Genomic DNA, 16,474 nt, shown 5'->3' on the forward strand with positions numbered 1-16,474 from the left:
GAGGGAGCTGAGTTGGAGGAAGCGAAGTGGAGTAGTGTGGAGAAGAGTGAGAGGTGAATGCAAAGTGTGTTCAGTCAGCTGCATCTTCTGCAAAGCGCAGGATGCTGCTTGGAGCCAATCAGGTCTTTTGTCTCAGCTTCCCACCAGCATTTTATCGCTGCTTTTGATTATTTAATAGTTGGTTTAAAAAGCTGAAGCTGAGACAAAACATTTGCATGGAAATGACAGGAAGTGACCAAGATAAGAGACAGCTTCTCAATATAAACCACATAGGATTTCAGGGTCGCATTAACCTATCTCTCAAAGAAAACCAGGCATTTCATCCCACTGGCCTTCATCTGAGCATACTCAGCCAGTGGGCTGAAATGTTGGCACGATTCTCGTTGAAGTGGCCTGGAAATGAATTGGTGACTGTGATGCACGTCAAACAGACTCTGTATTCTTTTGTGTGTGCTACTAAGAAGCTTTCATCTAGATCTGGATTTTTCACATAGTTTGGTTTAGCACCGCAAGCAAAGAAATCAGGACAGCACATCCTTTTCCAAAGGTTAACGAACAGAAAGTTGTTAGTAGTGAAAGAACAATTTCTGCAGAGGAATAATGAATGGAAAATTGACATGGAGTAAAATAAATAGTACATTCTTTTTTTTCTGTGCATAATTTTAAGCAAAAACATACCATAAAGACCTGCTGCATCTCTTTAGACAGGGGCATGATGTGTTACTTTGGAGATCTTTTAGTCTTCGTGTTGTTAGACAGGTTCTGTGTGAGTTTTGTGGGGATTCTACAGAGCTGCTAGTCTTTAGGTGACTTAAATGAAACCATAAAAGTGACACAGTTAATTATAATTTAACACGGGGTCGTTACCTTTCCAGATTGTGCCAGTTTGTGTGGAGAAATTATTTTCCTTACTAAATGGAATAACTTGAAAAGCATATTTTTTATTTACTTTTGTTAGCAATAATGAGGTGGCCTGATAAAAAAAAAAACTCAAATGTTTTTGAAACGTTTCTGTACAACGCCCATACACAAAGTGAATTGAAAATTGTGATACTTTTACTAATGATTTTGAAATCACAATTTTGCTCAGCTATGAATGTTACCTCTAAACATAAAACACCAAATTGCATGACAATGTAAAAAGAAAGTTTGGAAACTGACTGGAGAGTGATATTAGAAGTTTAAAAACAACTTTAGAATGAGAAGTCATGTGTGCTTCACAAGCTCAAGGTACCTGCATCATGAAAGGAATTCACAGCAAAGAACAAGGTGAGGTGGTGGGAAAAAAGATCTTACAAAATCTATTATGCCTTCTCTTTAATTGGGACACTACCTTAAAGACACAATGTTAAGTATTTGCTGGTGTTTAGCTTTAACTGATAAACAAGCAAGACTAATATGATTGTTTTCTTTCTCTGATGTGTTGTCAAGCCCTTATGGTACTGCAACAAATTCCTCAGTGACACAGATTATCATTCCTCCACATGCTCCAGTGAGCAGAAAGTATGTGCGTACATAATCTGAGCCCCTTAGTTTATTTAAAATATGTCCCATAGCCTGTTCTACACCTTTAGATGACAGTAAGGACAGGAAACTAATGTACCCAGCATTGTGGAAATGACTTCCCACCAGATACATGCATCAATAGCATCAGCTTTTTAACAAGAATATTTAAATTTCGCCAAATTATCTGCAATCTTTCTTTAGAAAACGGAAGTTTGGTTTGAACAGTTGAACTAGATGCTAATCTGAGTTCCAAGGTTTTTTGTTTTGTTTTGTTTTTGCTGTTGTAACCCAATTCCAATCTCAAAAGGCCATTGTGGTTCATGCAATGCTATTTTAGAAAACTTCCTTAAAAAAAACCAACCCAATATTTTATTCCATGACCAATTTTGCATTCAATGGGTATTTATGTAGAAGTTGATACTTGTCTGAGGTCTGTACTCAAAATATTTAGTGAAGCAAATTTTGCAAGCAGAATGGCATACCAAGCAAGATAAACTGTCTCTAACGATATGACTGTTTTAAAATGATATTTGCTAGAAATGCAAAAAAAAAATGCTAATATCACACCTTTTCACTTTTGCAGTAGACAACTATTCCACCAGGTCACACTGAACAGGCCCACCTTTATCAAAAGGTGTTGATAATGGAGTTCAGACCAACTAAGTCTTACTTGTGAATAACCACTAAAGACTCAATGGTCATAAATGGTTACATCAGATGTAAATAAACATTTAATAAAACACTGACAGTGGTAGGAAAAGCTTTAAGGTCTTGCATGAAGCCTTATTTAATATTTTACAAACATAGTTGTTTTGAAATCTGCTTTGATGCTGACTCCAATGGTTGCCAATTGCTTTCTTCTTGCCACTCTTTAATACATTTGTGAAGTGAACAACCAGGATTGTCTTATTGCCAGATTTATTGTTCCTGAGCTGAAGATTTCTGCAGCTCCTTGATAAATGCTCTCCTTGCCAGGCCTGTGCGTTTAAGTGAACAGCTATGTCTTGGTAGGTTTGCAATTGACACACTCTTCATTTGTTCAGTGATGGATTAAACGGTGCTGGGTGAGATGTTCAAAGTTTGGGACATTCTTTTATAGCCTAAGTCTGCTTTAAATCTCTTCACAACTTTATCCTGACCTGCCTGCTGTGCATTGTGGTCTTACTTGTGCTATTTGTGTCTTACATTTCTTTAACAAACCTCTGAGGCCTTCATAGAACAGCTGGATTTGTTCTATTAAATTACACACGGGTGGACTTTATTTGCTAATTTTGTAACTCTTAGAGTATTAGTGTAAAAGGGACTCAATATAAATCCATTTATCAATTTTTGGGGGGGGGGGCGGAGGAGAAATTAAATCATGCATCATTTTTCTTTAAGTTCTCAATGAAATTATTTTGAGCTAGTAATTCACATTCCTTTCTCCCTCATCATCACCTTCCACTCCAAAAAAAGAAAAGAAAAGGTTTGCAGTTACAATGAAATAAAATGTACAAAAGTTCAACTAATTTAAATATGGGGCCATTTACACGACTGATGGTAGCACCTAACAGAAACCAAAATATAAATAGCCAATAGCCACACAAATAAATTGTTGGTAATGATTTTCCTTGTTTCCTATTGTCAAAAAATATAGAATATTTAAATGTAATGTGTATGGTACTTTTAGTCTAGATAAGAAGCTACAACAATGTTCTAACTACAAATGCAAACCGTTTTGTATGAGGTTGTCATTGTTGTGCAACAAGTGGCCAATTGCCCAACACAGACTTGTTGGTTATGGCACAGATAGTTAACATAGTTTTTTTTCATTTTTCTTTTTTTTTTTTACTTAAACTAAATTATAATTTGAAGCATTTTGTTGTATTTACTCAGTACTATCTTTGATGTAAAAAGCTGCTTAATGACCTCAGATATTTAAATGGAAAAACAAAAGAAATCTGTATGGGAGGCAAACAGTTTTTTCACTGCACAGTAACTCTGCAGTTTGCCACTCTTAAAGTGCTCTCTTTCATTTTCAGAGCTCATGATGACATCTTTGACAGTAATTAGACTTTGCTTTGTGAGACAACAAGATTGGGACAATATTCCCATATTAATGAGCAGTATTTCAATTTTTGTGTTCTCATTTTATTTAACATAAAATTTATCAATGCATGATTATTGCTTAAGCTGAAAAGGTTATGTAATTGTTCATACCAATATAAACTGTTCAATGAATTAAGTATTTTCAAACTTAGATGTATGAATAAAAAAAAAAAACATGGTTGTGTTTTTCTCTTTTCTCAGGGGTTTCAGATATTTCTAACAAGAAAAAATAAAGATTTACATTTCAAACACATGGATACTTCAGATTTTTAGATTCGGATGCAACCTTTAGATTTGTGCAGTTTGTTTTCCTTTGTCTTTTTTAAAAATTAGATTAGTTTCTTTGGTCACAGTAAGTCCCCTGCAGATTAAGGATATTAGTCATGCATCCTGCTACATTAGGACAAACTGCTGCAACATTGAGTTGAATTTAGTTCTTAATCTTTATATAATCGTTTGTGCTTTTGCCACAAAAAACATTCTAGAATAACAAATGAATCACTTTATTTCTGGGGAAACCACAAGTCATAAATGAGAACATTTCTGACATGGTTGTAACAACAGGATCATTTAATGTGTCTTACATTTGTAATTAGGACCTCTTGCTTAAGGTGCTCAGGCATATCGTTTGTACACCCTGTCCCTGAAGCCGTCCACGCTCTCCTTTTTCATTTCTTGTGTCATTCACTGCTGTAATGTTTTTTGTTTTTTATTTCTGAAAACAGCCTAGCCTTGAGCAGACTGCTTCACAATGTCTTCAGATGGGAAGCGCCTGCTCCCACCTCAGGATGGCAATTAGCCATCTTATCCTGGGCTCCGCACACAATTGCTCCTGGCCTTCTCCACGACTGTCTAAAAATGTGATATTGATGCACTAAACAGTTTGTGTCTGTCATAAATGATTAGTGTCCTTGTTGCAGCTTGTCAGAGGTGCCAGCTCCATGGATAAAATTGGGATGCAAAGGCACATTTTGTGCCTTGTTTATGTTTGACCCTCGAGCTGAAAAATGCAATTATAGCTCCACTGGCATTACAAAAGAGGCGACAAGAAAAAGGCTCAGACATTTCGTGTTGCGAGGGCTAAACAATAAGCTAAGTGTGAGAAGCAAATATTTCTGATTTGCCGTGTTGCGAATGTTCCTTTCCAGTCTGCTCAGTGATCATCTTCTAACCAGTTGTTTCCCTACTGCTTCACCTCTATCACAGAGGTTGCAAAATTCACCAACCCCTTTGGCTTTTGTTCTCCCTGTCTTGTAATCAATGCCTTCCTCCACTGATAAGTACTCCAGTTATTGATGTCCCCACGCTGGCTGCTCTGGGATTGCTGCCAAGCAATGTGTGTCTGCTGTTCCAGGGTGACTTATCCTTGCTCTCTATTGGCTGAGCCACTCGGATTGCAGTCCTCTCTATGTACTCAAGTTCACGATACTTTGCCGGGTTCTGCCCAATTTAGCTTACATCTCAAAAAAGATGAAGCTAAATATATATATATATATACATATATATATATATATATATATATATATATATAATTCTGAATGAGAAAGAATTGCAATGCCATGCCATTTCTCGGTTTTGGTCAACTAATGTAAGCAGTTCAGTTAGCGTGACTGTTTAACAATGGTACTGTGAAGAAGTCATGCTGAATCTTCAATTGAAAGACTTGTCTTTATAGCATTTTGGCATTTAATCATGTATGTCAGTTTATCATTGCGCTCTGGGCAAATGTTTTTGCTTTATGTGTCCCACAAACAAGTCTCCATTGATCATCAGTATTTATCTGGTTAATGTTTGGAGTTTCTTTTTATGTATTATGTAGAACTTGGATTTGGATTTGGATAGTCTGCATTAACAACATTTATACAGTCGAAAATAGTGGAGTGCACCCACTTTCAATTTTAGGGCTTTAACATTAAAAATATATCTGCAAAATGAAGTCTAATTTTTAGAAAACCCACAACAAATACTATCATGTCATTATTTATTCAACACAAATTAAGCCAGATTTAAAACAAAAACAAAACTTGAAGTATGCTCTAAAAATTTTGATACACCAAGAGCCTTGAATATGTCAAGGTATGATTTTATTTTTCTGTAACTACAGTTCAACCTTGAATTTCATGAACAATCACTGGTATAATCTCCATCCCACTGGAGATGTTGAAAACCTAAATACAAAATGTTTAAGCTAATCTTTAATCAACTAAAAAATTTAATATGACTCATTCTGCACCCTAACTGTGTTGTTGCTTTGGTTGTGGTCTATCTTTTGTGTCACAGAGCTCCTCCCCAGGGTGGAGCCTCAGATCTGGAGGTCATCTCCCAACAGGTGGAGGACGACAACCAGTGCTTGGCTCCAGTCCAGCTAGTCAATTTCACCTACAGAGACTTGCCTTTGGCAGCCCTGGACATATCTCTGGCTGGATCCCAGCTCATCTCCAACCCTGATGAAGAGGACAACAGGGATGGGTAGGAATCAGATTCAAGTGTATTTATTTTCATAAAACTACGTATTGTGTACATAATGTTAAACCTGAAACACTAGTTTCACCATTGTTATACTGAGGTGTAAATCCCTTAAAGAAACATGATGGCTTCTGAAACTACACAGAGCGCCACACTTTTTTATCATTGCCATGTGAGAAAATCTTTCACACATTGGCCTCCAAATGTGCATCACATTGGGAGCCAATGATAAGAATATTGTCACAGCTGATGAACCTGGTGAGGGATTTTACTAGTCTCAAAAAATGTAATTTTCAACTCTATTAAAAATAGTCTCCAAGTGAGGGACCTTCAAAACAACTACCAACATCCTCAGGCCTGTTTGTCTAAGCAAGTCACCTGAAAGCAGGTTGCAAGATGTTAAATGTGGTTTTCAAATACCTAAAAGTGTCGTCGTTGGACCTACAGTAGAATTTTGCTACAGTTTGGATGAAAGTGCATGCCTCTACAAAGAGAGGCTGTGCAGGTTTGACTTTCACTGTACGTGTGCAAGAAGACAACCTTTGTTTTCTAAGAAAACCATGAAAACCAGACTGAAGTTGACAAGAGAGAATTCATAGACAAAGATCAGGAAGAGAATTGCTACTATCAAAGTTTTAGGACTGATTAAATATTAATGTACAAGGACAGATGACATATTAAAATCGAATACACCATTCCAGCAAACACTATACCAGCTGTGAGTAATGAAGGGAGAAGTGTCATGGTTTGTGGATGCTTTGCAGCTTCAGAACCTGGCCAGTTCACCATAAAATTCACCCTAAATTCAGCCATGTACTAGAGGGTGCTTGAGAAAAATATGAGATCATCTGTAAAAGTATTAAAGATGAAACAGAACTGGACCTAGAAAGAAGACAAAGACCAATCCAAAAAGAAAGAATGGTGCATTTCCATGGTCCATTATTTGGTAAGTAAAGACACTCTAAAAAAGTTAAATTAAAAACTTGCATTAAAAGTTCATTAAATCTGTCAACTTTGCATTAGAAGTGTCATTATTAACTGAATAACACTTAATGACAACGGTCATAAACATTCATGAAGACTCCTTCATTTTCATGATAGGTGTTATGTCATGTTTATGACAGTGTCACATCAGTCTTATGCACACCCCTTCAAATAAAGTGTTACCGTATTTCTTTACACAAACCTGAACATTCAATGGAGTGTCTTAGTTTTCCGCATAACTTAGATATCAAAGAGCTGCAAATAAGTTAGTGACATGATAATAATCCATAAGTAGTTTGATAGAAGTAAAAATACTAGAAATGCAATTACGTATTGATTAATGTTCTGGATATGAGCTCATTGTTAAGAAGATATCAGAGATGTTGTGTGTGAGCCACCATGTCTGCTCTTTGTGTCAAAGCGCTACATTTCTAATTATGGCAGAATTGCAATTACTGCAATCTTTAATCTACCCTGCCAGTGAGAAGCTCTGCTGTTCTTCTCCCCATTGCTCATATTTGCATTTTGTAATTATACCTGCCATGTTGAATCATGCCTCATTTTATAATAAAGTCTGTAAGATGACGATAACTGAAAATAAATGCATTAGTGTCACCATGTTAAATGGGCATTTTCTCCACTGATGTGTTCGTTGTAGCTTAGTGACAGGGCAATTTCTCTTCTCCACACAGGTTTGTGTTCACAATTTCGATAACCGGCGGAAAACAAAAGGTGTTGTTAGCACCACAGCCATCCTGAAATGTCAGAGCCTTGTGATGGTGCTTTCTCTGCCCACAAGGCCTTCTTGTTCTGGCCTTGTGTTGTTTTGTTCTTGCCATAATGCCATGCTGCAGTCCCAGCATCCTGCAGGACAGGATACACCCCTCCCTAAGCACCCCTGGAAGCAAGTGTCTGTGGCTTTCGAGTCAGGAAGCGTGACTCACAGCCCTCCTGGCATGCTGTGATGTTGGCATCCATGCAGAAAAGTAGACAAACAGCATAAGCTTAATTAGAGCATTCGGCATCTCGCCGTCAAGGCCCCTGGTGCACGAACATGGTCAGCCGATGGCCGACTGGACTCTGCCTGTTTGGCCCAGTTGAAGCTGGAGGCTCTGTGGGACGGAGGGAAGGGACAGATGGGTCCTGTCCAAAACACCCACTTCCAGCCTCCGTCTTATTCAGATCACTGTCTTGCTCACATATTGAATAGAAAACACACGTCCTTACCAATGGTGAACCAAAGGGAACAATCCGACAGCTTTGCAATTTATCGTCCCAGTGAGAGCTTTGGTGTAACACCATGTGAAACTTATGGCCCCTGCGGGATTTAGCAGTGTGCAATCGAAAACTGCACGTCTCTTGACTGTAAACATAAAGGTCATTGTGCTTTCCAAAACTATTCAAAGACATTGATACTTTTTATATTTTGTCACATTACAACCCACTTCAATGTATTTTCTGTGGTAAATAATTGTGAAGTGGATGCAGCTACATATATATAAAATTTAGTTGGGTAGTGACTAATTACTGTACATATACTTGAAGTAACCATTAGATAACAAGGTACTGTTAGTAGTTTTACTGTACTTCACTTATTCTTGAGGAATATCACACTTTTAGCTACTCTACACACCTTTGGAAATATGTGACTTGTATTTGTATTAAACCCTCTGAGTCAACACTGTAGATTGCAGTTGCATTTCTGTTCCAACTGCAAGTCTGGGGTTGTCTCTTTAGGCTTTGTATTTCAACAGGCTAAGTGTCTTTGCCCTTAGCTTTTTTTCTGATAAATAGTTTACCGAGTCTGTCTGCTTAGATGGACTTTCCATCTCGATAGGTTTTATTTTATAGGAAGAATTATTCGAATCTTTTGGTCTTTCCCAGGCTCTGAAACAATCTAACATTACCTTAGGTGAACAAAGACATAAATAAGTAAAATTCCACATTGTAATTATTAAAGAAAAATGAAGCCAAACTGAACAGGCTATGTGTGGGAAAACTGCTTCTACAGGACTGAAAAGGTAAAAAAAAAAAAAAAAGCAGTCAGGTGCTGCTGATGGAAAACCCTTTATTAACTGATCGACATTGTTCCTAAATTCCTCCACAACAATGTCATTCACTGATAAGGACAAACTTTTGGATCATGAGGTGAACTTAGTTTTGCACTCGCACCTACTTCACTGTGTGGGTCAACAGCTCCTCCTGCTGAGTCTGCCAACATCTTTGGCCCAAGTCCTGCAGCACAGTAAAAGAGATGACCAGAACTTATAACATGATCAGACTAAATAATAATAAAATATTGTACTATTATTTATCTTTTTCGATTTATAGCTTTATATAAAGTGAATATCTGCATTGGTTTCTTAAATGAAAAATATATATATTCTTGCTCTAATTATAGAGGGCTAAGAAGTATTTAAGGACAACAATGTCCATGTGTTACAGTAAGTCAATGAACCTTGGTAATGAAATTCCTGATTATCTGGTCACAGGCATTCCAAGACGCCTTGTCATTGCAGTTTCATGCTCTCAGTTATCAGTCAAACCACCGGATACCTTTATGACTAAGCTGTGTGCCATCCTAGGAATGACACAATGAAGAAATGTGTTGCATGCTGCATGATCTCAATCTGTCAATCGCTGTGGCGTTTTCCTGTGCATTCCGTAGAGTTATGTTTGTCACTGCTTCCTGACCTATTGCTTTATTTACTGAGATCCAGGCTTGGGTGACGCAAAAAATTATGGTCACTATCTACAATTTACGTTCCATTATTATAGTTTACTTTACTTGCAGTGTTCTGTGTGACTGCTTACCTAAATCATGGGCTAGACATCTCTTTCTATTTGACTTTGTGCAATCTTTTCTCTCTTAATTTCCTCTTGTTTATAATTTCTGCCAAAAGTAAGCAAAATATTGTTTGCAGCAGCCATTAAATTAAGGGAGACCATTCAGTTTCAAAATGGACAATGGTCCATTGGTTTTTGAGCTATTATTTTGCTTTATATATCAGAAGAAAAAAGCAAGGTAAACTTTGTGTATGTGTATGATGTGTCACTTATGATGCACAAGTTTTGAATAGCTATTGGAACCAGATCCTTACTGTACCTGTTATGTGTCTGATGAATGTCTAAAAAGACTCTTTTTCAAATAACCACAAGGCTTCTTTATCAGACTGTCACTCCTGCTTGGCATTGTACGTAACACAACAGATGACATTTCACCGTCAGTTTTGATGGGGGTGGGGGGTTTATATTCACAAATATGCAAACTATGGGTTTCTCTCAGGACGAGAACGAAGTCCTAGTGGGGGAAAAAAAACATGTATCAGCAGCAACTTGTCTACTCGTCTGTGCTTGTAACTCCTGTTTGTTTCCGTTTAGTATCTGTAGCTCATTTCTCTAGTAAAGTCAGGTACAGGCTTTCCTGTTTTAGGTTGTCCTCTGTTCTAAGATGGGCAATTTAAGCAATCACTCCTTGTTATAATTAAAAACCACTGGAGTGCTGCTATTGTGCTGAACGATGGATTAGAGGGACGATGGGCGCCATGCTGGATCCCAAATTTGTTCTATTGGCAACTGTATTCAGTCAGTCGCTTCTTTTTGCTGGGATAATTTACGGTTACTTTTATTTCCCCTGTGCATGAAGCTGTAGATTTATAGCAGCAAGAAAGTCAATCTCCAAAACCTTCAATTGATTACTTTAATCAGTTCATTCATCACACTTTATCATCAGCTGGAATTCGTTCTGGGTGTATTTGCTTATCTTGGCTGTGATAGAAGACAGTTTTTCAGCTCCGGTTACATGGAAAAGGAAATATTAAGCTTAACAGGATAAAGATTGCCTAATAGTTTGTCTCCAAATCACTTGTCCCTTTCTTAAAAACAGGGAGGAGTATTCATATGTAGACAGATGGCGAGATAGTTAAAATATCTCCTTAAAATTAATAGTAAGGTGCAGAAATGGACTGCTTGAGCAGTCTGAAGGAGACAAACTATTCCAACCTGTGCTGTTCAGCAGCCTGCAGGCTCACAGTTGTGGCCCATTTTCCTCTGCCCAAGCCTGCTGAGTTCAGCAGATTGGTGTGAATTGGTTGAAGTTTATACTCAAGGAACCACAGGGATTCATAGTTATCAGAGCCGGGGGGACTCAAAGGAGACAGAAAACTTGAGTCAAGAAGGATCTTTTTTTAAATGTATTTGGCTAAAGTTGTTCTATTGAAGACTGTCCTAATGTTCGTTTATTTAAGAAAAATGTAAAGCACCTGAATTAGAGCATAGGCTCTGAGACTAATCAAGTTTAAAGTATAATTCAGTGGAAAAGGAGTATTTATTTTTTAGTTCTTTGGTAGTCACGCTTGCATATGTCGGATTTTCTCACAGATTTTGATACAGAAGTCATATTAGTAAATATGAAAAGCAGCTTTTAATGGTGAGTTGAGGTATAAAGGAGGTTTAGTTATTCAAACCAAGCAAATCCTCTCTGACAAAACAGTCACTTAGTAAATCTAAAAACTGGTTATGTTACCTTTGGCAGCAGCGCCTTTCCAAGAATGAACTCCCTGTTTTACGTCATACCATTGAATCTCAAACAAATTTAAGCCCAGAGTTTGACTTATCTATTACAAAACATTTTTATGTTTATTTTGAGCCATTCAGAACTGGATTTAGTTGTGTCCTTCATATTATCCTGCAGGAAGACTCAAGGTCACTAGCTAGTATATATTCTCCTTCAGGATTTCCTGCTGGAAAGTAGAGTTTACGGTTGCCTTATTTACAGCAGGACCTGAAGCAGCAAAGCAGGCCCAGAGCATCACACTGCCACCACCATGTTTGACTGTGGGAACGATGTTGAATGATGTCAATGTTCCTGTCCAGCATCTACAACAACTCTTTGAAAGTCTTGGGCAATATGAGTTACAAAAATATTTGATTTCCCTTTGGGATCAATAAAGTAGTTTAGAATTTGAATTGAATTGAATTAAACCAATGAGGCAGTTATATTTTTATGTGTTGGTTTGGATACTTTTCCTTGATAAATGGTCTCAGTATAAAAACAATTTTTTTTATATATTTTATTTTCTGATGATTAGAAACATTTAAGTAAGAAGACCAACAAAAGTAAAAAAGACACACAAAAAAAAATCTATTTTGAGGTTTGGAAACATTTCCAACTGGAGTTTATTGAAATCAGGATAAACAATACAATATTTTCCCTATTGTTTACTCTTTGATTGTATTTGTACATATTAACTTGTGTTTTTATAATCGATGTACCAGAGAACTTAATAGATTGTCATTACTCTGATTGCAGCCTCTCTTTCTCCTGCTCAATCTCTTCACCAAAAAGTTTACACAAAAACAAAACCTTTTTTCTCTAATTTCAGTTTAACTTGTCACTGCTTCACAGGTTTAACTTGTATTTTGTTGTGCCTTAATTGCTAGAGACAATGTAATGAAAGAGACACCCCATGTGATAGGATGAGTATAACTCAGCTGGTAAAAGCAGCCAAAACTCTGTCAGGTCTGTGCAGGCGGGGCTCCAACAGAGCAGCCAGACCCACTCTGCCTGTGCCAGTTGTCCTGCTCTGCGTCTTTGTCCGTTTTGTGCAGCTGGAGCGGCTTTTCAGCCAGCATCATTTACAGCAAGCCATCATTTCCATCACAGGTTACTATTGATCAGTCTCATGATCTAATCCCCTCACTCTGCTGCTGCTAGACGTGCTTCGATCGTCCCTCAGTGCGTTTTCTCTGCATGAGCTGCTCAGCTGATGGCTTCATGAACGGTGCGCGCTACCCTGCAGATTTCATTTATCTGCACACAGACCGTGCATCTGTGTTCTTTGCATTTGTGAGCAGTCTGTGAGGGGTAGCCTGTATAAAATGGCCCCGCTTTGACCCTGAACTGGTGATTTTTTTTTCTCTGTTTGCCTTGCTCCACCGCTAAAGTAATCCCTCTTCTTCATAAATACTTCAGGTCCTGGGTGTTCAAGGTTTAAAGAGATTTGCCTAAAATTAAGTTTCTGAGCTTGGAGTAATCCATCAATGCCATTTACTCTGCTTCCAGTCAGTGTTTTTCTTTACAGGTTTATTAGATTAATACCTTTTCTGCCAGCCTTTTGGGAAAGGTCTGAATGAATTATGATTTCACACAGTATGAGTTAAATTGTGCTTTTCAGATCGTAGCATGGGTTTCCTTTGCTGCTCATTCCATCTTTTAACAGTTTTCCCACAAATGTTCTGTTACTGCATGAAATATCTTAATGAATAAATATTTTTTTTTTAGCCAATGTGGTTTGACATTTTTCCCTTAGAGTATGGGAAAGAACCATTACCCTTCACTGCCTCTTTGTCGCCCCTGGTGTTGGGCTCTAATTTGCAGGAACTGGCAGCTAGAGAAGGTTGCTATGGAGGGCTGAGTGCGCCGCTTGATTTCTTGGCACGGACCAACGGCATGGCCAAACTCCAGCTGCTCTGATGACCTTGGTTTAGGATCAATAGACTGTTTAGATCTGTTAATAGCAAAATGACTCCAGTCATAAAGTACATGTATCCTCTCCTTCTTCTCTACTTAAAGAAAGCATATTTTTTTATGACTGTAAAGCTGATCGGAGTAAGTTTTCTATTAATGTTCCCACAGATGAGATTAGATTAGATTAGATTAATAGATAGATAGATAGATAGATAGATAGATAGGTAGATAGATAGATAGATAGATAGATAGATAGATAGATAGATAGATAGATAGATAGATAGATAGATAGATAGATAGATAGATAGATAGATAGATAGATAGATAGATAGATAGATAGATAGAGTATTAATAAACAGGATTCATCATACTGCTTGATTTTGTTTTAACCTTACAGCTCCATAATTAGATGAAAAGATCCAAAATGGATTGTTTGCTTTGAGATATTTTATTTGTGATCAAGAGTATAAACTCTTGATCACAATAGACTCAACCAGTTTATACTGGGTGAGTTTCAGTATAAACTATAAATTTTTTAAAATAAATTCTGTGAGTTTTCTTCCTTTCTTTTTTATGATAGATTTATGTCTGTTTTTAATGCCTTCTGTTTCTTGTGCGCTAAACTCTGCATTTTCCTCTTTTATGCCTTCCTACTCCTTCATCCTTCCTTTCTGGTTTTAACTGGCTGTTTGCTTCTTTGCCTCTTTCAACCGAAGCTGATGCAGAAAAGAGGAGCTTTTATATTTATTTTTTACTCCATTTATCATCAGACAGACATTGCTTTTAGGTGACAACTGATAGTGACTATTTTTTTTGTGAGAATTTACATTTTGAAAGCAAACCAAGTAAAAAAATGACTTGCACACACACCTTTCCATTTAAAACCCCTTTGCAAAGTGTTCCTATTTTTCATTTTAGCAGTATAGCATGTGAATCACAATATTTTTTAAGTAAAATAGTGCCTGCTTACAATTAACAAAAATACATTTAAGATCAGAATATTACATCAAACCAATTAAAGAACATTAAAACAAAGAATGCGAGCTTAATGACTAGTATGTTTGATGCCTATTTCAAGGTTGTAATTTTAAAGGTACTTTAAATCTGACAAAAGAGCCTTGTCATAACACTACTTTATCAAATATAATTGTTTTAAAAGGTTAATATTTAAATTGAAAAACATACTTTGTAAGAAATTATATCAACTGGGGGAAATACACATTGACAGATGTAATGATAGGTTATCCACCTCTCCAACACACATGTCCTGTCTCTTTGCATGTCTTGTGTTTGATATTCAGCCTTGTCGCAGATGTTACTTTTTGATGTTGTTAAAATATTATTAATCTCTTCCACATCTCCCCCTCCTCTCAGGTCCAACTGGCTGAAGCCTTGCTGTGGACGCCGGGCGGCACTGTGGCAGGTCTGCCTGCTGTCAGCAGGTTTCAACTGTTTCCTGGTGGCCTGTGTCATCCTGGTGGTACTGCTGCTGACAGTGGAGTTGCTCATAGACATCAAGCTATTGCAGTGTGAGTGATGCTTACCGAGATAACGTGGCTGTGATGACGTTGGAGGGGATGGCGAGTGCGGTTTTGAGGATGTAATATTGATGAAGTTGGTGTGTTCTGTTCATTATTAACAGTCTAGACTGGATGCAACACGCCCTTGGAGAGGCAGGAAAGTGGTCTGCTCAGCACAACTGTTTACTGATTGTTATTCAAAGGCACTGGGTCAAAGCATAGATCTAATACACAAGACAAAGGGGCAGGTTCATTACGCCATCATTGGCATAAAGGTTTAGCTGCAAGAATACTACATTAAGATTAAAATAAAGCACAGAAGGAAATTTTATTCAAATACACTTTATTATAATGTTGATGTTTGCAAATATTAAGCTAAAACGAGCATCAACTTTCTTCAACTCTTTATCAGTACTACTGTAAGAGTAACTGAAATTCTGCAGTATATTGTATATCTTAAAAATTATTTGATTAACTTGGAGCATTTTTCTTATTAATCTAAATTTAATGTCAAACATGTTCTAAACATATAATGGATTATCATCTTTACTCCAGCATACCTTCAATGATGACATTGCTATAAGTACACCAAGTTTGTTTTTATATTGTGCTAAGTCTCTATAAATTTCATCTCCAGCCACCAATACTAGAAACATATAAACAATTAAGTCACAGGGACACAAATTCAACTACATCTTAAATTTATGAACAACTCTAAAGTCTACAAAAAAAAAACAATACTAAGCTCCTACATCAAAAATTTCATTGTACTTTAAGACTCACTCACATTCCATGAGGTAAAGGTCTGAGTGGATTCCCTGCTTTATGTCCGCAGGGCTCACATGCTGACAGACCATTTTCCTCTGCCGATTTCCAAAATGTGTTCCCAGTGGACTAACTGAGTGATTGACCACTTAAATTACCAAGAGAGACAAATGTGAGAAGGAAGATAGACCAAGAAATCAAGCAGTGCAGAGTCTGCTACTTGTGGGATTGTGGGAAGGACTTGGAGGAAGATGAATAGGCTGATAGGACAGATCACTGAACACGGCAAACAAAGACAGATGGAGGGAGATGTGGCGCGTGAAGACAAATGTCTCTGCTGATAGCCGAGCGCAGTTTGATGCCGTCCGCAAGTAGCCTGATGAATAGTGGGGAAGATGCAGACACGTGCATCTACAGTATGTGGTGAATGAATATGTATGATGCTGCCTTAGGCTTCAATCTGGAGATGCATACGTGTGGATGCGCTGGTATTTTCACTTGATGTTTGATGCAGTGAAATGTATCACCTATGTTTAGCTCATGTGCCCCTCTGTCTTTTAAAATAATAGGTTACTGTGTTTTATGCCCTCAGTTAATAATGCATCCCAATTTGCCAGCATCATCCACTGGATCAGCCTGGCTATCCTCTCTGTGTTCTTCACTGAGGTGAGTCCTC

General features: G+C 37.5%; 1 protein-coding gene across 1 annotated transcript in view; it reads left to right on the plus strand.

Annotated features, from left to right (window-relative positions):
• Nucleotides 1-16,474, plus strand: part of tmem266 (transmembrane protein 266) — a 30,730-nt gene that overhangs the window by 3,531 nt on the left and 10,725 nt on the right. The window contains exons 3-5 of the mRNA XM_028038236.1: nucleotides 5,875-6,063; nucleotides 14,888-15,042; nucleotides 16,391-16,464. Of these exons, the coding sequence (XP_027894037.1) occupies nucleotides 5,875-6,063; nucleotides 14,888-15,042; nucleotides 16,391-16,464 (418 nt within the window). The remainder of the gene's footprint in view (nucleotides 1-5,874; nucleotides 6,064-14,887; nucleotides 15,043-16,390; nucleotides 16,465-16,474) is intronic.

The sequence above is a fragment of the Xiphophorus couchianus genome, chromosome 2 (assembly GCF_001444195.1).
Source record: "Xiphophorus couchianus chromosome 2, X_couchianus-1.0, whole genome shotgun sequence".
In the NCBI taxonomy this organism is placed as follows: Eukaryota; Metazoa; Chordata; class Actinopteri; order Cyprinodontiformes; family Poeciliidae; genus Xiphophorus; species Xiphophorus couchianus.